General features: G+C 49.0%; 1 protein-coding gene across 8 annotated transcripts in view; it reads left to right on the plus strand.

Moving 5' to 3' along the window:
* The window catches only part of AGAP1 (ArfGAP with GTPase domain, ankyrin repeat and PH domain 1), a 413,197-nt gene that overhangs the window by 294,414 nt on the left and 95,157 nt on the right, over positions 1–23,626 (plus strand). For all 8 annotated transcript variants that reach the window (XM_036318654.1, XM_036318655.1, XM_036318656.1 and 5 more), the window contains one exon: positions 19,775–19,936. In XM_036318654.1, the coding sequence (XP_036174547.1) occupies positions 19,775–19,936 (162 nt within the window). The remainder of the gene's footprint in view (positions 1–19,774; positions 19,937–23,626) is intronic.

Genomic DNA, 23,626 nt, shown 5'->3' on the forward strand with positions numbered 1-23,626 from the left:
CAACCCCGCCTTCTAGTCACCAACACTGCCTGGTTGTAGAGGGACAGTTTTAGGTTCTGCCCCCTAGGTGCTGTGGGAATCACAGAAAAAAAATCCAGAAATACCACAGAAGTCTTATTCTTACAGTTATTCCCCATTGGGAAGAAGGAAGGTTAGAAAAACAAATTTCTAAAAAAGGGCATCACCCCCAATCTTTGCCTTCCCTACATTCAGAATATTTTTATAGAAAAGATGTTGGAAGCAGCACATTAATCTAAAATCCAATCTATTTGGGCTTCCGCACAGTTCTTTCCTGGACAAAGGCTCACTGGCTTGCGTCCCTCGCCTTCATAGCTCTGTGCCTGGCTGCACCTGTGTGCCATGGGCTGTGCCACCAAACCCTGAAAAGACGCTATTTCCTGACCTTGGTGTGGTTGGAAGTTTCTTCCCACAGAAGTTGATCGCACACGTATTTATAAAACACCTGTAGGAGAGCAAGGTCGCCTGTGTAAGAATGCTGTTTCTAATTTGCAGAGTGATCTCTCATATATTAATGCCCTGGGGTCACCTTTCTTAATTCATGTAGTATGTTTGCTAAAGACTAGTTAGGCTCCCCAATGTTAGGGAGCAAGGAGATGAGAAACCCAAGTCTGTGCCTGGTACCAGCCTGCTGTGGGATGTGGATGGGGAACTTGAGAGAAAGCCTGTTGAAATGGTGCCGGTAGAGTTAATCAAGGAAAACTAACCAAAGAGCATCAAACTTGAGCGAAGCTTCAAGAACCAGGCGGGCTTTTTTGTGCAAAGCCACAGGAGGAAGTTATTATAAGCACTGAGGCAATTTGGACAAAGACTTGGAGCGGAGGCCCCAGGAGGTGGGAGAACCGAGGAGCTGCAGTAAAATGAGAGTGTGAGCTGGACAACAGCAGGAGAGCCGAGAGGAGAGGGCTGAGCAGTGAGAGCCCCAAACATCGTCTTGTAACTGACAGCTGACATTTTAAATAGAAAAATCCAGTGATGCCACAGTGGTAGTAATAGGAGCTAATATTATTGAGGCTTTCCTGTGGATGATGTCATTTGATCCTCAGGGAATAGACACCTGCAGGTTCCTTTTACTGGTGGGTAGATAGGTACCTAAGAATTCAGTATCACTTGTCCAAGGTCACACCCTCCTAAGGGCAGGGGTGCAAATTCAGGTGGCCTCTTTCCATATCTTAGCTCCACCTCACGGAGCAACTCATGGTGTGCTTCCTAGACAGGCGGCAGCCGCGCCCCCTGGGGGACAGACTGGAAATGCAGGTCCTTAGGTCCCATCCAGACTGAATTTAAAATGGGAGGGGCTCTCTGACCTGTGTGGGAACAAGCCCTCCGTGCACTGATGCTGCCTGCTAAGGTTTGAGAACCACCCTCTGAATCAGGGGTGGGGAACCTTTCTTCTGCCAGGGGCCATTTGGATATTTATAACATTTTTTATGGGTCATACAGAATTACCGACTTAAAAATTAGCCTGCTCTATTTGGTCAAACAATTAATTAACTCACTCCTAGCACCTTAGCAGGGCCAGACCAAATGATTTTGTGAGTCTTATATGGCACGCGGGCCGAACATTCCCCGCCCCTGCTCTAAATCCTGCTTTTCAAATGGTCATAGGCAGCCCCTGGAAATTGGCTAGAAAAGCGGGGTCCTAGGCTCCCCCAAGATTTACTGGATCAGAACAGCATGTTACCAAGCCCCATAGGTGATTTCAGGACACCTGGGGGTTGAGAAGCCCTGTCTGTCTGCCGTGAGGGTATCTATCGTGCTAGCCTCCTGATGGCACCGTCCCTGCCTTCATGAGTCGCCAAGGGGCCAGACCTGAGCCATTGTTAATGAATGTCCAGGCACAGGATCTGACGAACGGCTTCAAGAAAACGCATTTATGAATGGACTGCAAGACCTCAACTCGGGCACCAACACTCCCTTCCGTGCTTGGAAAATAATCACAAAAGACACAAGCAGGACGGAGAGCTTTCTGCCACGCTCTTCCTTTGTAAGTGGCAGTTGATACAAACCCCACCCTCTCTCTCTCTGTTGTTTTTTTTTTAATCGTTTTTATCTTTTTCCCCTTAGTCTTCAGTTTGGATGTTGGAGTCATAAAAAGCCTACACTGTGCTAGCAGCAGGGACAGGAGAAGCTAAGCAGCTTTTGAATTCAAATGCCCATGAATCAATGAATATGCTTTTATTCTAAAACATCATCATAATAACAACATTGGGATGCCATTTTTCTCTGCTCCGTGGTCCACACTGAATTAAGACTTTGGCTCCAGAGAACTTTGCCAAGTCCTCCCCACTCAGGCTCAGGTACCCCGGGGGTCTGTCTTGTAAGCAGCTCGTAATGAGGGCGATCACTTTGTAGTGCGCAGAGCACAAAAGAGGAGGCTCCGGGTAAGCGAAGGGGGGACGAAAGGAGGAGCCGGCTCTGTGCGCCGGCGTGCCCCACTGCTTTATGACTATTGCTGTTGTGAGGCTTTGCATTTAAGTACCTGAGGTTTAAAATTAAATGTCTGATGTAATTTGGCGTTGCTAACATGAGACCTGCATCTGCCCTCCGAGAAAACCCAGACAGCTCCGTTCAGGGTTTCAAATTGGCGTCTGCGGGCTCGCAGGCAGCGCGGAGGACGGGGTCCCCCGCAACCAAGCGCCGCGTGCTGCTCGGCGTAATTTTTTAAATGCAGAAACATATTCATCTTGGGCTTCTGCATTGAAAAAGGCTGTTCCCATAGTCCATGAAAAATTAATTTTTTTACATTTTTCCTCACTCTCCTAAGTGTTTGACAGAAGTAATTTTTGCAGCGAGAGGGAATAAAAACTGGTGGCTGTAAATTCCTGTCCTGGAACCCCTTGTGCAGATTCTTTATGGACCCGGAATTGATCTACATGTCAGAGCCTGTTGTGGTTCAAACTGTTTATCACCGTAATGGCCGGAGTGCGCCCGGGAACACCAACTTATAATCCCGGGTGAAAGAAATCGGTGTTTGCAGTCAATGAGGGGCAGCTGAGCTTTATTGATAGGTTCAGAGCAATTATCTCTGTAGCCGCTATTGGCTGAGGGTTTTCTTGAATCTTATTGGGAGCGTGTGATTTTTTTTTATTATTAATCACTTTATCTGTAGGTGATTTTCTCTAGAAGCACTGGCCCAGAGTTAGCTTTCCTGTGTGCAGCAGGGGACCCCTGGGGTCATCTGTAGCACACCTGGCTGTCATAGCTCACTCCAAGGCAGTGCTTCTCAACCTTGGCTGCACATTAGAATCACCTGGGAATCTTTTTAAAATCCTGATTTCCAGAGGATGAGGCCCAGAAATCAGGATTTTAAAAAGATTCCCAGGTGATTCTAATGTGCAGCAAAGGTTGAGAACCACTGCTCCAAGGCAAAACGCCGGTTAGATGCATCACACCTGTGCTGCGGCCCCCTCCGGGCGGGACTCTGTGAGTACCAGCCTTGGCCCCAGGGCCTCAACTGTTGCTGTTGCCGTGGCAGCCAGGCGTCCCCGCCTCTTGACTGGCAGGTTGTTCTGCTGGCCCCACCCCTCCGCCGATTGCTTCATTCCAACTGTTCATCTTCCACACTGACTGGCCATCACCGCCAATATATCGCATTGCTTCAAGTGACTCTCACGCAGCCCGCCTCCGCCTGGCCCTCGTCCAGCCTTGTCAGCATCAAGTATAAAACCGTATCCATCTCGCTCCTCTCCGGGGAAGATGTGTGCGTGCTCACGCGCATTTCCTTCTGACCCTTTCATCTCGTGTCTTCCCGTCAGAATCTGTGGTTACCAGACAGGGGTTTGTGACGCTGAAGCATTTGAGCTGTTGCTAACGTTGACATATTGTTTCCCACTCTGGACATGCTTTTGTGTGGCTGTTTTAATGACAGGCTAGAAACACAGGTTTCCGCTTTGGCACTCACTGTTGTTTCTCCCTCCCCATGGAGCCAGCATGTGTTTCAGCTATGGGTCCCCCGGCTGCTGTCAGTTCATCAGTTTTTGCTTTTACATTTGAGCGCTTTTTTCCTCCTTGGATAGTATGCTGGCAATTTTAGTATGTGACCAGCAGGTGGTGGTAGTGTGACCCTCGCCAGGAGGCTTGCTATGTAGGAGGGTTTTAATGAGGGGAAAGAGGAACCCCCCACACGGACTGCCTTTGTTGTTATCTGACTCTGTGGCAGGAGCTCGGCTTCTAACTCTCATTTCCCAAGAAGCATTGTCCCTGTTGATCACTGAGGTAAGAGGCTGAGAAACTTAAGACCACACTCCTAATAAGTAGTTAGAATTCAAACCCAGGTCTTTCTGATTTCAAAGTTTATCTTTTATGCTCTGCGTAAAAGAAATGAAGACTTAACATGAAAACATTGTATTTTAAGAATTTGATTACCTTTTTGTAGAGCTTGCTTTTCAAGGAACTATAATATAGGTAGACATTTCCCTCGTCTCGCTTATCCTGAACTTTTCCTTTATCACCGGTTCCCCCCAAATCTTGGCCGGCGCGTTCAGAACCCACTCCCTGGGGTTTGTCATCAACCTTCCGCTTAGCTCAGTGTTAAAGGGCCCGTGGGCTCTCATCTCAGCGCTGGGCACTCCCTGTCTCAGCCGCGGCGTCTGTTCCTCGCCAGCTAGTCGCCTAATTAAAGGGATGACCCCGGCCCCTTCTCTGCTCAGAGCCTGCTTTCCTTTCTCCGCATGCCGCCAAGGAGACAGCAGGAGCTTCCTGGGGTACCTGGCTGCAGGGGGTAAGGGTATGTTTTTCTTCCTCCCAATCAGGCTTTGTACTTTGTACTTTGCCTCCTTAGTTCCTTCCTATCAGCTATTTCTAGCAGCAGGTGCTGACCAGGGGAACTGCTGCCCTTCACATCAGAACGGGGAGCAGTGCGTTTCATGCCTGAAGGCCAGCCATTCTCATTTTCCCTGGCAGAGTCTAGAAATCCTTTTAAACAGATGGTGGAGAAGGATACTGCTGCCAATTGCTGTAACACCTGGACCACATCGCTCAGCCCCTCTGGCCCTCCGTATCTTCATCTAGACCAGTGGCTACATGCCCCTTCCCCAGGACATTTGATGGTATCTCAGATGTTCTTGGATTATCACAGCTGGGAGGGGAGGGGGCATGCTATTAGAATCTTGTGGGAAGAAGGCGGAGAGGCTTTTAAATAATCTAGAGTGCAGGATGGCGCCTCCCAGCAAAGAGTGATCCGGCCCCAAGTGCCAGCAGTGCCGAGGTCCTGAAGCTCTGATCCAGACGATGGAGGCTCCGGCTCTGTGGTCTTCTACCCACTTTCCCAGGCTTCCTTTTCTTCTCACTTTCATGGAGATCTGGCTTACACTGTCCACCTGCTCGTCTCCTCCCCAATCAGAAGGGGTCGCCCTGCCCCCACTTTCTACCCTATTACCCTGTGTCGTCATCTTGTCTGTCTTCACTAGAACCTCCTCAAAGAGGAATGGGCCGCATGGTGACGGCTGGCGCGGTGGGCTCGCAAAATGAGCTCCAAGGCCTCTGCCCGTTTTAAGTGATAAAGTTCTTTGCATTTTTCAGGTTAAGTGGTTTTTATAATAAAATGCTTTGGTGGTGCTCCAGGATCTGTTCCCCAGCATACCTGGTGCCCCTGAGACAAAGCATGTGGACTGGGATGGATACAGCTTCCAGCACCCACAGGGGCCATCACAAGCATGTTGAGCATGTTTAAAATAATGACTAGAGTTTAAAACTGAGTTTCCTACCTTAGATTATCTCAACCCGTTTCAGAGTCGTCAGTAAAACCGCGCGAAGTTCAGTAGGGATGATCTAATTAGGTGCATTTCCCAGCAGGTATTTTATTTCATTTTTTCCACAACTATGCGGACCACCTGCTGTGTGGCACCCATGGCCCTGGCCGCGTTCCCGGCCTCTAGAGGGGAAGGAGGAATGACAGTCCGTAAACAAGTTGAAATATAGGTACTTTGTCCGGCGGAGACAAGTGAAATGAGGGTGAGCGCTGGCTCAGACACTCCTGTTCACATTCTGAAACCGAGGCTGGCCGGAATGCGTGAATTACCAAGCATCGTCCCAACTGAGACTGTAGCGTGTAGTAGGCATGTTATCACAGGCAGTGGTGCCGGGTATACTTGGAAGTGGCCCCAGAGAAGACAGGCACTATTTGGGCCATAAAATTCTGTAAGAGCTCAGAGGCTGGAGGGCATGTGCTTCGCTCAGGTCCTCAACGTAGGAATCAAATAATTACTTAAGAAAAGTCAATCACACTGTCAGATCCTTTACAACAGCGGTTCTCAACCTGTGGGTCGCGACCCCTTTGGCGGTCAAATGACCCTTTCACAGGGGTCGCCTAAGACCATCCTGCATATCAGATATTTACATTACTATTCATAACAGTAGCAACATTACAGCTATGAAGTAGCAATGAAAATAATTTTATGGTTGGGTCACAACATGAGGAACTGTATTTAGAAGCAGAAGGTTGAGAACCACTGCTTTACAATTTCTCCTCACTTCCTATTACAGAATTTATAAATACATGCAGAAAGGGAAAGGCCTAAACGATTTAACATTTTCAGGTACCAGGAAGAAAGGAATAGAAGTGAGGGTGGGGGAGGAGGGGTTCTGGAAATGCAAGTGAGAGAGAGAGAGAGAGAGAGAGAGAGAGAGAGAGAGAGAGAGAGAGAATGGATACAGCTGATAGCCAGCTTTGTAGTGGTTGGTCAGAGTTATACTCAAACGCTCTGTGCATTTTCTCTATTAGTGTCTGTATATTACCTTGGTTTTACATCCTTAAACTTCTTCCCATGAATATATCATTCATTACATCTTGGCTTTACTATCTGACAGATAAGATTATTAACAAAAAGCGATATTAATATTAATTATACAATGATACTAAAATTTTTATATCATGGAGAAACAGATGGTTATTTTAAATGACCTAAAATTTTACTCTTTTATATGAAGAAACAGTTAAACATATTTAGTTATAAATGCTATTTTAATTGCGACATTATTTCTGCCGTGGGACTTTAAAATCTTATTACAGTGGCATGGCAGTGTTTCCATGTATATTTCAGTGTCTCTTAAAATGTGCACGTATTTACAAGAAAACAATTATAATTACATCTAAAACACAGTTTGGGGGCTTAATATTATTGATAAGTATGTCATACATTTCCCACACTGATCTTTCTATTTGGCTGTAGTTCAAAAATTCAGGTCTAGCCCTGGCTGGGTAGCTCAGTTAGTTAGAGTGTTGCCCCAATGCACCCAGGTTTGATCCCTGGTTAGGGTACATACAGGAGTCAACCAATAAATGCATGAATAGGTGGAACAACAAGTTGATGTTTCTCTCTCTCTCTTCCCCTCCCTCTTTCTCTCCCCCTCCCCCCCCCCTTACTCTCACTCTAAAAAAAATCAATAAATTTAAAAACAAAAACAGAAGAATTCAGGTCTAATATGAGGGTTGCTCTCTGCAGCATTTGACCACGTTAACAGCCCTGTCGGTTATGTTTTCCAGTGGGCACTGTTTTTTCATCGTATTTGTCAGTAAATCGTTCCTAGCTGGACTCTGAAATTATCACTGGAATAAGTATTACTATGTTAGAAATATTTTCTCTGTATAGTATAGTTAGAAAACACAGTTGCTCTCTGCATTTCACAATTTTAAGCTTGGTTGTCTGAGATTGGAAACGCCACATTCCAACAGCTGTTGATCCTCCGTTCATTTCACATCAAAAATGGCATTAATGCAAAAGGAAAACAAGCACTTCCACTCTCCAAAGAGCACCTGGGCGTCTTCTGACTTGCTTTTCTTGGACATCAGCACGTCTGGAAAGCCTGTGTCCAGGAGCAGGGCTCGCTGTCTCTGAGCAGGACGCCTTCATGGTGGGTACAGAGGAAATTGAAGTCTGGGGGCACATCAGGCCCCCATCAATCAGCACCAGCCAGACACGGGTCAGGCCCCCAGATGAGATTTGTGAAGCTGCACATCCACCCAGGCCACACGCTCTGGAAAAATTACCATCACGTGAGACCATCTAAGGCAGCCACGGGCCAGGTTATTACCCGAGCCAGCACCTGGCTCTCACGCACCTTTCCTCTGTGGGCTCCCACCATACGGTGAACCAAAGTGCAATACAAGTTCCTGGATGATTATTGTTTTTTAAAAAAGAATGTACTTGTCCTTTCAAACAATATTCCTTTTTTCCTTAAAATTGCATTAATTATGTTCTTTTTCATGTTTAAATTCTTTTTCTAGAAGCATCAGTAATAAATGTACTGTGTAAAAGTGCTCCCAGCAAATGGATATGACGTTACATGTGGCTGGGACACAATATGACATTGGTGTCCGGTGTGTTAGGTCCACCTGTTTAAGGCCCGCCTCTTCCTGCTAGCAAAGGGCTGACTTCCATTTCCCTTCCTCGATTTTTGCAATAACAACTTTGCATTTTTCCTTGATTATAAAACATTGTAATTTGGAAAAATTAAAAGTGCAGAGAAGCTTTCTGCTAAAAACGAAACAAAAACTCCCAACAGTAAAGTATTAGTCTGGGGGGATATATCCTTTTCAGTGTATCTGTCTGTGTTCTTACTTATTTCCAAAAATTGGATTATGTCGTAACTGGCTTTAACTATTAACATGTTACGTTTCTGCTCTATCTAAAAACAGTTCAGAAATGGGACACAGCGTCTATGGGATTGGTTAAATACATTTTGTAAACTCCTACCAGGGGATAGCATGGAGCCAGGAAAAGGTTGCTTTCTATGTAATAACTTGGAAGATGTTTATGTCAGTGCTAAGTGTCATTGTCCTACAAACCAGCTGCAGCATCCGTCTCCTGTGATCCCACCACAGGGCCTTGTCACGTGCTGTCCCGGGAACCTCTCATCTTACACATGAGGCCTTTGTGGCCACAGCCCTCTCCACTGCTTTCTCCATGCCACTTGTCCCTTCCTAACAACCTGCAGAAGTTACTCAGTGATTTTATTACCTGTCATCTTCCCTGAGTAATCTTACAGTTTCTTAAGGGTGAGGACGCTGTCTAATCCATGTCTCTGTTCCCACAGCCTAGAGCAGGGTCTGCCTCAGTCAGGGTCTGCCCTGTGGATGTTCCCTCTGATTTTACAGAATGTCATTATTTACCACGTGCTGGCTTGGATTGAGCACTTTCTATATCTGGCCCGTACAACTTGGTGAGGTGGAACTATTATCCTTATTTTTAGATGAGAAAACTGAGTCATAGAGAATTAGAATCACTTTCCCAAGGGCACACAGCTGGCAGGGATCAGGGGTGTGACCTGCAGATGGAAGCCCAAGCCGTGTGCACCCACCTGCACAGGTGTCTCCATGTCACCATTCTGCCTTCTTCCTTCACCTGATTGCCTTGGATACCACGAGTGTCCCAGGCTCTGGATCTGCTCATGGGCTTACCCGCTGAATTCCGTTCTTGTGCCCCTTTTCCATAGTAAGCTCATAAGTGCCGTGCTCTTCTCATTAGTATCAGCATCTTCTCGCTTTCATTTTCCACTCATCCTCATCAGGTAAGTGCCAAGTCTGTTCAGTTGCCCGAACGCACATGCCTCCTGGCGGGGCCGAGTTCCCCAGCCAGACCGCACCTCCCTGGCCTGCAGGGTGTCCCTGTCCCATAGACCACCGCCATCCCAAGGTCAGAGACACCTTCACCTATGAGGAAGTCCTGAGATCTAGAATTGGAAAGGCACTTGGATTTCATGGAAGAAATGATGTATACCTATTTCTTCCTTTTGTGAGCCAGAGCCAGGGAAACAGAGGGACACTAAAAATATCCCGGAAGCTACTCCCGGCAGCCCTTCCCTGCTCAGAATTGCAGAATAGGGTGTTTGCTGAAGACCGTGGGAAATGGGGAGAACTCGGATGTGTGACCTGGGTTACACCCCCGTGGGCCTGGAAAGGGAAGGAAGACCCTCTCTCCAGTCTCCCGCCCAGAGGACCTGGAAAACCTCCCTTCCGGCGGGGACTTGGCGTCTCCCCCACCCCGGCCAGCGATGGGCTCCCAGGAGACAGCCAGGGCCCTGGCCACCTGTGCCGAAGGACATCACAGGTGTGTGGGCAGGAGCCATTGGCCAGAGCATATTCAAGAGACAATTACAGATCATCGGAGAGCTTCTGCAGGCATGGGGAGAAGAGAAATACTGTGTTCCTGAGGATCGGGGTGGGCAGGGCGGGAGGAGGCCCGCGTCCTGACTGCGGAGGTTGGTGGGCAGTCTTCCTTTTCACCTCCCTCCAGGGGACAAAAGGCACCGGCAGGAAGAATGGGAACCGGGGTCCTTTGATGAATAGCAAGCTACAGATCCACCTCCGGGCCGGGGCTGTCGCTCTCCCACTGACCCTTCCCTCAGCCACAGGGGACTGGGCTTCTGCTTAAGGAAAATGGGAAAAATGTCAGTTATTATGTTTGCGAACACAATCCTATCTTTCATTTTATTTTACAGCAATTTCCCCAAAGATCCACCACAGTACCCTATTGAACTATATTGACAAAATTGTAGCCGCGATAAAGAAAACTCTTTAAACTCACAGCAAACCCATCGCAGGATCTCCACGCACTTTCTTTTGTCGCATTGTATTATTTTTGCCAGGACAAAGCCCAAATTCCAAGATAGCTGTAGAGCTAATATGATAAAACTATTGTGGTGCAAATGAAGCCAGATCCTTTTATAAGAGAATGTTCTAGAGTTAATGCTGAATCAGTGGTTGCTTTTTGTCAGGAGTAAGTTTAATCTTAAACACGGCCATTACACTTTGAATGGCTTCTCGTTCAGAAAAATGGAAAATACTAAATAAGAGCCATTCATTTGGCCACTATTATTAAGCTATTGGAAAAGGCTGTACTTTAAACAACACTTCAGAAACCAACCAGTGTTTTTTCCTGCGGTTTTGAATGAAGATATTATTTGTGGCGTCTTCATCCATGGGGTTGTTGGTGGAGACAGTTACCCGAGTATAATATTTGACAGATTTTCGTCTGCGTTAAAATTACGTGTCATGTTACAGAGTTTCCAGCATCTACCGGTCGCAGGCGTGTTTTCGATTTGAGACTGACAGGAGGTTGTCATGAGGTTCGATAGCATGAAACACTTGGGGGCAGGTTTTCAGATCGGCTTTTCTGTTTTTGTGAAACCGCTCACTGGCCTACAGCTGAGCCATCGTGGTGATTAGATTTCCTTTGAACTGTGTTCTTCTTGTCATTTTTAGAAATGACTGCAGAGTGGGGTTGAGATGTGGTGCCCATATGATAATCATTAAACCAGGAACAGACATAAACTGGGATTGTCCCAGGCAGAGCCGGACGGGCCCTCCCCTCGTTAAGGTGGTTCCTCTAAGCACCTCAGATGGAGCCTTTGTTTCCCCCGGGTGCCACCCACCATCGGAGTCCCTTGTATATGCCAGAAAAATCAACAGTGTCCCCGTATCCTAGGTGACAGGGCTCTTCACGTGCCTCCCACCACGCCAGCCCGCCCTCCATCAGAGCTTAGAGCTCTCGAAGTGTGGGAAACTGTCCGGCTCCGGCCAAGGAGGAGAAATCTTAACTAGATTTGGGGTGGAAACAGACAGTCCACTGTGATCTGTTCATTTGCTGTCTGATTTGGGGAACCTTCTGTCATCCTACCTGCTACATAGCTGTGACCTTGTAAATACTGGGTATCCCAAAAAATGTATACACACTTTGAATCGTTAATTCCAATGGGTTACATCTGAAAAGAAAGATACATTGAGCTATCAGCTCTTAAAGGTGTGCATATTTTGGGGGACACCCTATATTTCAAATACACTGTTTTAATAGTATAGTCATCTTCCATTGACAGCACACCAGGTTGATTCCAACATTCAAGGAGCAGGTGACCTCCATGTCTCTGCTTCTTCACGCCAATGAGCGTCTGCAGTGGGGCTCGCCGGCCACCAGTTAGGACACGAGTAGGTTGATGACGTCCAGTTTTCAGGCAGGGGAAGTGACAGTGTAACTCCCGCCCTGGAATCTACATGAAATATGTACCACAGTCATTTTTTATTAGCAGCAGGTTAACAAAATTTTAGGAAAGAGAAATTTTCTCTTTTCGGGGGCTGTTGAAGAAGTCATCTCACACTTCAAAAAAAAATCGTAGAACAATTACCCTCAAATTTAAAGGTGGGGGCTTTCCCCCCATATTTTCATCAAAAATGTTTATTTTTTTAAAGGATTATACAGGTATTAAACAGGTACCGAAGGCAGTTCATGATGCAAATTTACGTAAATATATTTTGAATACCTTTTAGATCCACACCGCAATCTGTAGCCTTACATGTGACTATGTACTTACAGTTGGATTCATCTGTTAGGTTTTTGCACTGTTAACTATATCTGGTTTTTAAACCTATAATGCCTTTCTGTTGTATTTGCTGCTATTTCCCCAGGCCCCAAGAGAGCGCCTCCCACAGGCAGCACTGGGTAGTTATTTGTCCAGTCAGTAAATATCTGGTGTTTCAGCGTTCCATCACGCAGGCGCGCGCGCGCACACACACTCGCTCCCTCCATATGTAGTCATGGTCACACTCCTAAGTGATGTGCTTCTCCCCTGTGGTCCTGAGTGGTTGCCCTAGTTGAGTTCCAGGGCTCTCTGTGTGACAGCTCTGGGTGGACTACCAGTGGGACCCAGCCCTTTGCAGCTTCCCCGTGGGCTGGGTGGCTCAAGGAGTGAGGGCGTCCGGCCCAGCAACCTCAAGCCCCTTGACTGGGGTATTGTTCAGGCCCAGGTGTGGCGGAAAGGAATGGGGTTTCTGAGACGTGCGGAACCTCTCTTTCAAGTGGCCAGGCCTTCCGTTTGAGGCACCTGATACCTCGGTGCTGTCACTCACGGCTCTGGCTGTGCCGTGCCACCCACCGTCAATAAAGGCTTGGGAACCACAGGGACCCCTTTCATTAGTCAGACCACCTGTCCCATGGTTTAGGAGAAGGTCATGAAATTACATAGACTGAACAAGAACTTTTTTCAAGTATTATTTCAAATGTGCATGAGATATTATTTTTATGACTTTGCAAATTAGCCTTTGATTTCATTTAAAAAAAAAAACACACCACCGTTGACTTCAAACATGGCAAAAGATTACACATGATGCCTGAGGGGACTGGAAATCTTTTTAAAACGGAGATGTAATTTATCATTTTCCAATGGTAATAATGTATTTTCCAAAGTGCCCCAAACTGTGAGGATTACTATTAATACAGCCTTTTTTAAGCTGGTATTTAAATAATATTTTAAACCTCTAGGTCTTAAAGATACACTTGTGCATATGCTAGGTTTGTGTTTCCTCCAGCATTCAAAGGTCCACCCAAATTCATGTTCTTTTCTTTGTGCTTCAGTCTGTCTCGGAGCATCCTTTACTGAAGGACCTTTTCACTGAGCACCTTTCTTGGTGCTTGGTGCCTGCTGGACATGGCACACAGAATAAGCTAAAAATCAGAGAGGCGCCATCACCTCAGGGAAACGCCCCAGAACCACATCACAGCACCCGGGGTTCGGTGTGTGCGGCGCTAAGAAGAGGGGCAGCTTCCTTGGCGCAGGGTCCAGCCGGGCCTCACAGTGCAGGTCGCCGGGCCCAAACGTCGCCGCCACTGAAGGGACCGGTGAGCCGGCTGTCCTCTCACTGTCGTTTGTGTAGCTTTAATCACAGCACCTCTGAACCGCCCAAGAGCCTCTCTAGTAGTTAAACTTTTTCCCTTAAAGTTATAATCTTCTGTATCAGTAATGGGCATTTTTGTGTTGTAGTTCTGGGCTGTTTTAACTTTCTAGAGGATTCTTGTCCTACAAAGCTCAGCCACCCTTTGCTTTTGTGTTTTCATGGTTTTCGGGATGGAGGGAGGTTAAAGCCTGCAGTGACCCGCCACCCTCACCCCATTTTTCCTCTGCCCTCTGCGGTTCGTTTTTGTCCCCAGCACTTATCATTTCTCCAGTGTGTGTGTGTGTGTGTGGATGTATATGTGGGCATATGTGTGTGGGAATGTGAGTGTGTGTGGAAGTGTGTGTATGTGTGGGTGTGTGAATGAGTGTGTGTGTGTCTGAGTATGTGGGTGCATATGTGTGTGTGTATGTGTGCTGGGGGTGTGGGAGCGTGTGTATGTGTGAGTATGTGTGGGTGTGCAATATGTGTGGGTGTGTGCGTGAGTAGGTGTGGGTGTGGGAGTGTGTGTGGGAGTGTGTGTATGTGTGGGTGTGTGAATGAGTGTGTGTGGGTGTGTGCGTGAGTAGGTGTGTGTGTGTGTGTGTGGGAGTGTGTGTATGTGTGGGTGTGTGAATGAGTGTGTGTGTGTCTGAGTATGTGGGTGCATATGTGTGTGTGTATGTGTGCTGGGGGGTGTGGGAGCGTGTGTATGTGTGAGTATGTGTGGGTGTGCAATATGTGTGGGTGTGTGAGTGTGTGTGGGAGTGTGTGTGTGGGTGTGTGCGTGAGTAGGTGTGTGTGTGTGTGTGGGAGTGTGTCTGTTGATGTCCCCTCACTAGGATGCAGGCCATTCAGCACAGCAACTATGTTTTATTTACTTCTGTTGTCACAGCTCTGGAAGAGAGCCTAGCACTGGTGAGTGGGTCTGTCTGTCGTCCGTTTGTCTGTCAGTTGGCCTGGCACCACACTTAGGTCACAGTTGAAGAGCAGTGCGGCTCGGTGTAGATGGCCTGGGACCATGGCCTGTGCACCCAGGTTTGGGTTGTGCAGGCCAAGCATCGGTATTCCGGAGGGCTCTTCTGCCTGTGTAGACACTGATTTACTGGTACAACCAATGAGTCACCCAAAGCCGAGTGGCCAGGCTGGGATTTGGAAGTGCCCTTTCGATTCTCCAGCTGTGCTGGTTCCTTCTCCTGGAGCCCATTGCATGGCTCTCCTTCCCTCCGTGCCACCTGATGTGGCCACGCTGAGGATGGAGCACTTCTGCATCAGGAGGCAGGCAGGGCGGGAGCTGGATTCATATCAGCCACAGTCTCCAGGCTTCAGGAGCCTGGCAGTGTGGGTGCCTGGGCAGTGCTGGCGGGGGAGGCACAGAACTCCCAGGAGCAGCGCACAGCATGTTTCCAGAGCCCACAAACGCTCATTTCCTGGGACCCATATCTTGAAAGCTGCCCTAACATAGTAATTCTAGATATTAAAACATACACAAAGGTATTGATTTAAGGCCAAAAATCTGAAATTCATCTAAGCAGTAGGGACATAATTAAGCAAACTAAGACACACTCTATTCATTATGATGTGAAAAAAAATGGATGTTTTTATCTTTGACATTTCACCTTTGGTCAGTGGGATGGGATGTTAACTAACTGACCTGCTTATTTTAGTCTGGGTTTTTGTACGCAGCTTTCTTAAACCGGGGACACCATCGCTTTCCTTTTCAAACCACGTGATGCCAGTAGATTAAGGGCCAGAATGTGCCATGAGGAAGCAGCCTTGTGTTGGTGTTTCTGTCCCTGGTGCAGAATGATCTGGCCGAAGGCGTTCAGCACCGTGGACAGCGCTGTCCGTGGCCTGTCCTGGCGGTTCGCCTTCCTTGCCTCAGGCAGGACAACCTGTGCAGCAGTCCGTCCGTCATTTGACTCCTGTGACTTGCAATAGAAACAGCCAAGTTTCTGAAGACTGGACATTTATGTCACCAAAGAGGGATCATACATTTAGTTAACTTCCCTGTGTAGTTGAGTTTTCCTCAAGACATTCTTGGTCTTTCCCCAGCCTCGACGCAAAACAGAATCTTTTTGTCACTTGGCAGCCATGAGCACCAAACCTGAGAAATGGTTTGGCTGATTATGTAAAAAGAGATGAGGCTGGGGAAATAGGAATCTCTTGAAATGATTTAAATTCCACCTAACTGTGCCGCTCAGAGCGCCCTTATGTGTCTCGGAGGAGTACACCAGATGAATTTAAACAGTGTGCAGCTTGCATTCGGCTAGCATTTAACTAGAGAACAGTTTCATTTTTGACCCTTAAGTATAAAATCTCACTTGCATACTCTTACAGGTTTTTTCTTGGCATGTTCCCACCTGGACTTCTTACTACATGTTCTTTCTTTCATCCCTCCCCTAATCAGAGGACTGCATTTGGTGTGAGCTGGCCATCAGGCACGAGGAGGAACTAAAGGGTCTTGAGGACTTCTGTGCAGTGGGGAGAAGGGAGAGAGGAGGAGATGGTGGGTGCAGAGAAAACAGTGGGCACCAAGACGGGGAACGTGGGCCTGTGCTCACTCCCCGGGACAGGGAGGGAGTGGGCAGCTCCCACAGAAGGTCTGCAGCATGGAGCCAGACTTTAGCAGGTGCCCGGTGGCCTGGGCAGTCCCCTCTCAAACTCAGCTTTGGGGCTCAGTCTTGCACGAGGCCTTCAGCTCTCACTTCTGAGTGTCCCCAAGCTCCTCCTCCTGCTCCATCCCCGCATCACACCAGACTGTCCAGGCGACGTACTTTGTCTTCCTTATTGATTGCTTTTCAATGTTGAACGAAATGACCCCTCTCTAGTGTTTTCCTTTAAAAAAAAACACCAAACAAACAACAACAAAAAAACAGCCTCATTGAGGTAAAACTCACATGACATACACTTAGATTATTTCAAGTGTTCAATTCAGCAGTTTTCATATATTCACAGAGACGTGCAGCCCTCACCACACTTTGGTGAGATTTAGAGCATGCTTACCGCCTCAGAAAGAAGCCCTGCACCCTAATGAGCGACGGAATCTGTGCGGTTTCCTTGTAAGGCTTGGTAAACATGGGCCGTGAGTGAGGGCTGCATGTAAATGAAGGTCAGGTTTCCTAAAGTCGGGTCAATGCTGCTCCATTGAGAGACATCCGCTATAATTAGAACGGCCCGCGTAGGCACTGCTTCTCCCCCGATTCTCTCTCCTCCCCCCCTCCCCCATTGTGTCCCTTTCCTCCCCACTTCTGTGACTCCATCTAACCGTGTTGTCTCTTCCTTTCTCACACCTGTCATCTTCCTCGCCCCCCATGGTGTCCCCGCTGCCCCTTCTCCTGACACCATGCACCTCTGTGCGCACCGCGAGTGGCAAAGGGAACCGGACAATGTGCCCGGCTCTGAAACATCTTCAGAGATGGGGATTCAAGTCCGCCTCCTCCTGCTGAAAGCGCCGTCAAAAGGACTGTGAGAAGGGCGAGGTTTTGAACTTCACTTCACACTCACCTTTTAACAGAGGCCGGGATGTTGTGATTTCCCCGATGGCAGAGGTGGCCTGTCCTTTATTTACCAGCCTGCACATCTCTCAGCTTCAGAAGGAACAGAGCCCCCATTCAAGGTCCAAATCAGCTCTGCGCAGTGGGCCTTGTCTCGGAGGATGCGCGCTTTAATTTCCCAGCCTACCGTGGCTTCATCTTGAATTTGTAGAAGGTCTTAGCTCTCAGCGGATCCCCTCCCCCGCCCCAGCCCTGATAAATAGCACTGAGTTTGATCATTTTGAATTCTTTTAATACCCACCCCCCAAAAAAGATTTTTGCTATTATTTCTGAAACCACCAAATGAGTGAGGGTATACGTGAAAGGGAGAAAGCGAATGCACACACCTGTCTTTCCCCCTTTTCTTTTTCGTAAAGATGCCTGCTTCTTGGGACCCTACGTTGAAAGCATCTCGTATTTTTAATCAGCACGTAGGAAATCCACAGCCGGCCAGCACTCCGGCCCCCAGCAGCTCCTCCAGACAGTGTGGGTGGCTCCCTGGCGCAGATTCTCAGCACCCCCTCCAGCCAAGCCCACAGGGAAGAGGGGTGGCAGGCGTCCCTCCAGAGGGCCCAGGGCTCCCTGAAATACAGACTCCAAGTCTGGGGAGTGGCCACCTTCGACCTGGGTGGGCCTGGGGACGGCTCGGGAGGGGCAGTGGCAGTGGTCACAGCACTCGCTGCGGCCATCACGGTGGTGGGGACAGTGCAGAAGGATGCCTCCCCGCAGATGCCTTTTCAGACCCAGAGCAGCCGGCCGCAGGCCCACACCGCAGAGCCGGTCTGTTGGAGCATCAGCCGGGACATCAAAAACCAATTCACTACACCTGGCGGTGCCGGCGATCGCCGAGGCGAGCTCCCCACAACAGTTCATCAAAACGGGCCAGCTAATGATCGGCTGGGCAGATAATCAGAGGAGAGTTAATTGTAAGGTTCGACATGGCATCTTGTCAGCAGAGATAAGTTGTCACGTTTTCCACTTGAGCTGAAACTAAATGATTGTAAAATAAGTTATGAGTGTCCTTGGGCCTGTCTGCCGGAATGATAGCTAAGAATCCATTCCTGGCCCATCAGTCTCGGGCAGGCTGCTTGATATTTATGCGAACGGAGTGTTATTTTATCCCTGCAGTCATGCTTGTCAGCCTCCCGAGTGAGGAGTGGGCTGCCTCCCGGACTCATACTTCACGTGCTGCAGCTCGGAGAGGCTGCAGACTGCTGTCGTTACTGCTTGGATTATATATATTTTGGGGTGTGCGTTGAACATTGATGCCCGATTGGGAAGAACTAATGGCTGACGCCCATCGCGCGGGCTGGCAGTGGACGGCCTATCCAGCTCGGGTCTCCGTGGCCCTGTCAAAGCCGAGATAGGTGTGGAGTAACGAGGTGCTTGCTTTTTTAATTTGGCGTGCCCTCTTTCTCTTCACCTCTCCCCTCCCACAGTCCACGAACCACCATGGTCACCTGTCCCGGTGCCCAGTCATTGATACAAAATGAAACATTATTTGCAGGCCGTCAGGGGGCGTGGATGGCGTCGTTGCCGGGGCTGCGGCTAGAGCTCATTTCCGGCATCTGAGGCTGGGCTTTCAGCCTCTTCCCTTTGAGGGATCTCTTGTCAGGCAGGGGGTCGTCGGGAAGGGGGAAGCACAGTGTGGAAGCCTCGTGCGTTTGGGTCGCTCCTATTTTAAAATGAGGAATGTTAGCTGCTCCTGGGAGCCAGGGGCATTAATATCCCAGCGCCAGCTCAGGCCCCGGTTAACTAGCAACAGTGGCCGTCTCCGCGTGAGCCCCAGGCCACAGTCCCTGCCGGCCTCCTGCCTCGGCCTCCCTGGCCCAGGACCATATTCCTCCCTGACCTCTGCCGTAATTTGCTTCCGCGATCGCCTTCTCTGGGTCACGGTTGTAGTTGTATCCTGGCCACAGCCAGCCCGCCCGGACCCGGCACGCTGAGCGTCCTCTAGGTGGACAAGTGGTTTGGTGGCAGCTGCCTCTCCTCACTCAACCACCCACTCCTGCATTGTGCCTGCTCCCCGTGACCCGCCCACCATGGCCACCCAATTCAGAGTGGCCCCCTGCTGTTTGCTGTTCTTCCTCCAGCAGCAAACTGAGAATCCCATTTCCAGGGCCCCGGCCACAGTGCGTAGTTCCAGGTGTATAGCAATGATTTGATGTATATAGGGAAGTGCTCCCAGAGTAAGTCTAGTTAATACCCATCACCACTATTATAGTGTTTTTTCTTGTGATGAGAAATTTTAACATCTATTCTCTTAGCAACTTTCAAATCTCCATTACAGTATTGCTAACTACATATTGCATCACATACAGAATTGTGTAGACTGTGATTACATGAACTGCACCGTAGTGGTTTTATACCTGGAAGTTTGTACCTGTTGACCACCTTCAGGATCCTTCAGTGCTGAGTGCTCTGGGCCTCCATCCTGCAGTCTCATATGTATTGTGTAATGTGCTTTATATTCCAATAGTAAATGACTTGTGGGGCTTGATATGCTCTTGGAGGAACGTGGTTTTCGTGGTTTGACGTGCTGACGCTTGCTCTGTTTTGCCTTTCCGGTCCGACGCAGACACGGGGCTGGGCGACTCCGTGTGCTCCAGCCCAAGCATGTCCAGCACCACCAGCCCCAAGCTCGACCCGCCCCCCTCCCCCCACGCCAACAGAAAGAAGCACCGAAGGAAGAAAAGCACCAGCAACTTCAAAGCCGACGGCCTGTCAGGCACTGCTGAAGGTAAGGCCTCCCGGGACGTCAGAGTGGGTTTGCGACTCGGAAAATCAACCTGTGCAGTCACCTGCCCCGAGAAACACGTGTGCAATAATGAGGTCCCTGCAGGTGCTTCCTGTTTACAAGGTGGCGCCAGAGGGCCCTCAGGACTCCTCATCCCTGGCTGATGTGCAGGCGTATCCACCAAACAGTTGTCTTCCTCCTGGCAGCTGTCGCCTGGTAGGTGGTAATGCTGGGGTCCCCGTCGTGTGCCGGTCAGTTCTCTGGTCTTTGGGCCACCTGGGCTGAGTGTCCACTCCCACTGAGGGAGACGCACCTCTCCTGATCAGGAATCTTCTCTCCTATTGGTCGGCTCTGTTCTGCCACTACCCCTCCCACCAGAGCCGTCCACACTGACGTGGCTCCTGTAAGGCCCAGGGGTCACAGCTCCTGTGGCAGCTCCTCTGATGTGTCAAGTCCTCAGTTTTCATCTGTGACGCCAGGTGTGATCTTCCTGCAGCGGCTCCTTCTGCTGGGTTTACAGGGTTCTTCCCACAGATACAAGTGGGGATACACACACACACACACACACACACACCCGCGCACGCGCGTACACGCATGCACTAACAGACCACATTAGAAGAGGTGGAATTAATGCAGTTTTCATAAGCAAGTTAAAGACATACCTCAAAGGAAAAATAAACTTCAAGCATTGTTGGGTAACGTGACTTACTACTTGCGAGGCCAACCAGGGTTAACGGGTCTGTTTGCAACAGGGTTCCACCTGCCCAGGACTCCCGCTAGAACATAGTGCTTTTACCTTCTCTGCTCCTCCCTCCCTTTTTCTACCTGGTTGGCTGTTCACCATGAGATGTGGCAGGAATTGGCCCATTCCCTCCTAATATCCAGAAATGAGCCTGGAAACTCGCAGTGCACAGGTGAGCAGGGGGAGAACAGAGTTCCTGTGTGTGCGCCGAACGTGATGTCTACCACAGTTCTGCGAGCTGGGCCGTGGCATCGTTCCACGTATGAAGAGGAGACTGAGGTTCAGAGTGTCGAACAGCCTGCGGGGCTCTCACGGTGGCCCAGCAGGGGCGCATCTGAAAGCTCTACTTCCTCCCCAGGTTTCTTACCAGTTTGCCTCCCATAGGCTTCCTGCTGACAAGTTTAGCCAATAAAATCTACTTTTCTCCTGGGATAATCAGTGAGGAGATTCTGTTAGGTCAGCACTGGTGAGAAGTAACGATTACAGATGAAAGTGCCCCCAGATGCCACTGTGCTTCCCTTTGGAAACAGATTTGGCCACAGATGCTGAGAGGTGACAAGACGCCTGTAAATGACCGTCGGGCAGGAGCACCTGCAGAGCACACGGCCACACCCACGCTGACAGGTTGCGGGGGTGGGGGGGGGTCCGAAAGAAGCATGGCCTTTCACCTGAGGGGTGGCATGGGCCGCATACACTTGCGGAGAGAGGGAGATGGCTTCAGGGAAAGGCCTGGTCCCATTTCTCAGGTAAACTTCTTATTGTGTTTGTGGTGTGTTTCCAACCAGTGAGGTTGCTCAGAAGCACCACCTGGAAGATTCTGTCCGTCCACCTGTAACTACATCCCACACACTGACACTAATTATCCCACCCACCGCCGACAAGGTGAGAACACGGAATGAGATGCAGCCTTAACGTGAATTAGTAGCAGCTGCACAGTCAGCCATTGGTGACTGAGGGAGTTGGAGAAGGGACCGTTGGATGCCCATATTTCCAGCCCACTTTCGAGTTACTGGGACTGCTCTGTGTGTTTCGAACAGTAACCTCTGACACGGCTGAGATGGATCATCCACCCGAAAACAACTGTGACATAAATAGAAAGGCTCCCGGCGCCACAGAAATACCCAAATTAAAAATCCCAGCAGTGCCTCAGGCCTGCGATGAGGAATGGTCACACGTGTCCCGAAGTTCATCCCGTGATCCTAGGGGAAGCCGACCCCCTCTTTCTAGTTGAGATAGTGTTGTCTCAGTCACACCAGGGCCCTAACATCCTTCCCATAGGAAATACAACAGTAAGTTCTCTGTAAAAAGAAAATGTGTATTTCTCCCCCAGGAAGAGCTACCTACCAAACCATAAAAGAGTCGTTTTTCTGAGACAAGCCTTGTTTCTAAGACATATCTATACGTCTCTGAAGTCGTAATGCACACTACAGTTCAGGCCATTTTTGACTCAATGATATTAAGTCTCAATAACGCTTAACTTCTTCAAGTGCATTGCATAGCCACGTACATGTCAGCATTGTGTTCTTGAAATTAAAGCCAGTTGTATGTGTTTTATTGTTAGAGGATACCGTTTGATTTTAAGGAAATATTTCTGTTTCTCTCTTCTGCGGGCACTGTTACCACCTGTATTGTCTGTTGCCCATGGTTGTGCTGGAAACTCAATTGCAGATATAAAATGTTTTATAGAAGATGTCATTAAGTGGTTGAATTTTATGGGTTTTGACATACCCCTTTGGAACAAATGACTGCATTTAATTATCTTTAGAGTATAAGAAAAATAAGGTTCCACTGACAGTCAACTGGCCCAGTCAGAGCTCCAGGGAACATGTGGCATCATTGAGGGGAGTGAACCACACGCATGTCCACAGAGCCATGGGCATGCCACAGGGGTGGTTATAACCCCAGGGATGTAACAGGGAAAGGAGGGGGCAGAAACCGTGAAGACCTGTGGCCTTCAACCAGGGATATGTCCAACTCGTGATGGCCCAGAGGGAGAGGGGGCCCAGGGGAGGCACCCTGACCTCACTCCGCCTGCCTCGAGTCTCCTCCCTGTCCTGCTCCTTGACCAAACTCAACTAGGAGCCAAAGGGCACGAGAATCCCTGGTGCAGGCCACGCACGTCTCTCTCCAGGGCAGAGAAGGAGGGAAGGGGGACCAACCACCAGCATCTGGGGAGGGCCCGGGTCCCCCCTCTTGCCTTGTGCAAATCCCTGGGGAAGCTGTGCTGCTGACCCTGCTGCTCATTGTCCATTCACAGCAGACCAGGTGCCGCATTCGGGCCACTGCCCCCGAGGGTGTGGCGGAGCTGGGTGCCCTTCCCCAGCTGAGTGCAGAGGGTCCAGCACTAAGTGTGTCTCACTGTGGGGCGTGCACAGTCAGAGAGCCAGAGGATGACCACTTTCTTCTACTTACAATTTTAAATGAATGGAATAAATCTGGTCAATTACAGGAGCAGAAACTACGACTGAAGAATTCCTTTATAAATAACTGAGTCCATCGTGGCGACTCGACAGGCTCATGCATATGATGAGTCATAGAGAAGACATTTGCATGATCAAGCCCTTCCCTGGGCTCATATGTAACTGTTGGTGTCATTTCCGGAGTCAAGATGTAAAAGTAATTCAGCCCCCTCCGTGAGGAAGTATGGGTGCAAGCGAGGGCCATGGATTCTGCTTTCTGTTGGTGACATGCGTCATTTAAACAGAAGTGACTCGAAAAGGTGGCTGGATGCCGGCTCTTCCAAGACAGACCTGAAGCTGTTCCCTTTGGGCGGGTGAGGGGTGCTGGCCGTGAAAGGCCCCCACGTGTCCCTCACTGGGCATTTGCACCCCCCCTTCTGCCTGCTGGGAGCCTCCTCAACATTTAGATCTGTTCTTAGTCTCTGAAAGTATGAGTTTTTCAAAGACTGTGGCCCTTTTTGTATTATTATGCAACTTGGTGATGTTTTTATG

The sequence above is a fragment of the Myotis myotis genome, unplaced genomic scaffold (genome assembly GCF_014108235.1).
Source record: "Myotis myotis isolate mMyoMyo1 unplaced genomic scaffold, mMyoMyo1.p scaffold_m19_p_8, whole genome shotgun sequence".
In the NCBI taxonomy this organism is placed as follows: domain Eukaryota; kingdom Metazoa; phylum Chordata; class Mammalia; order Chiroptera; family Vespertilionidae; genus Myotis; species Myotis myotis.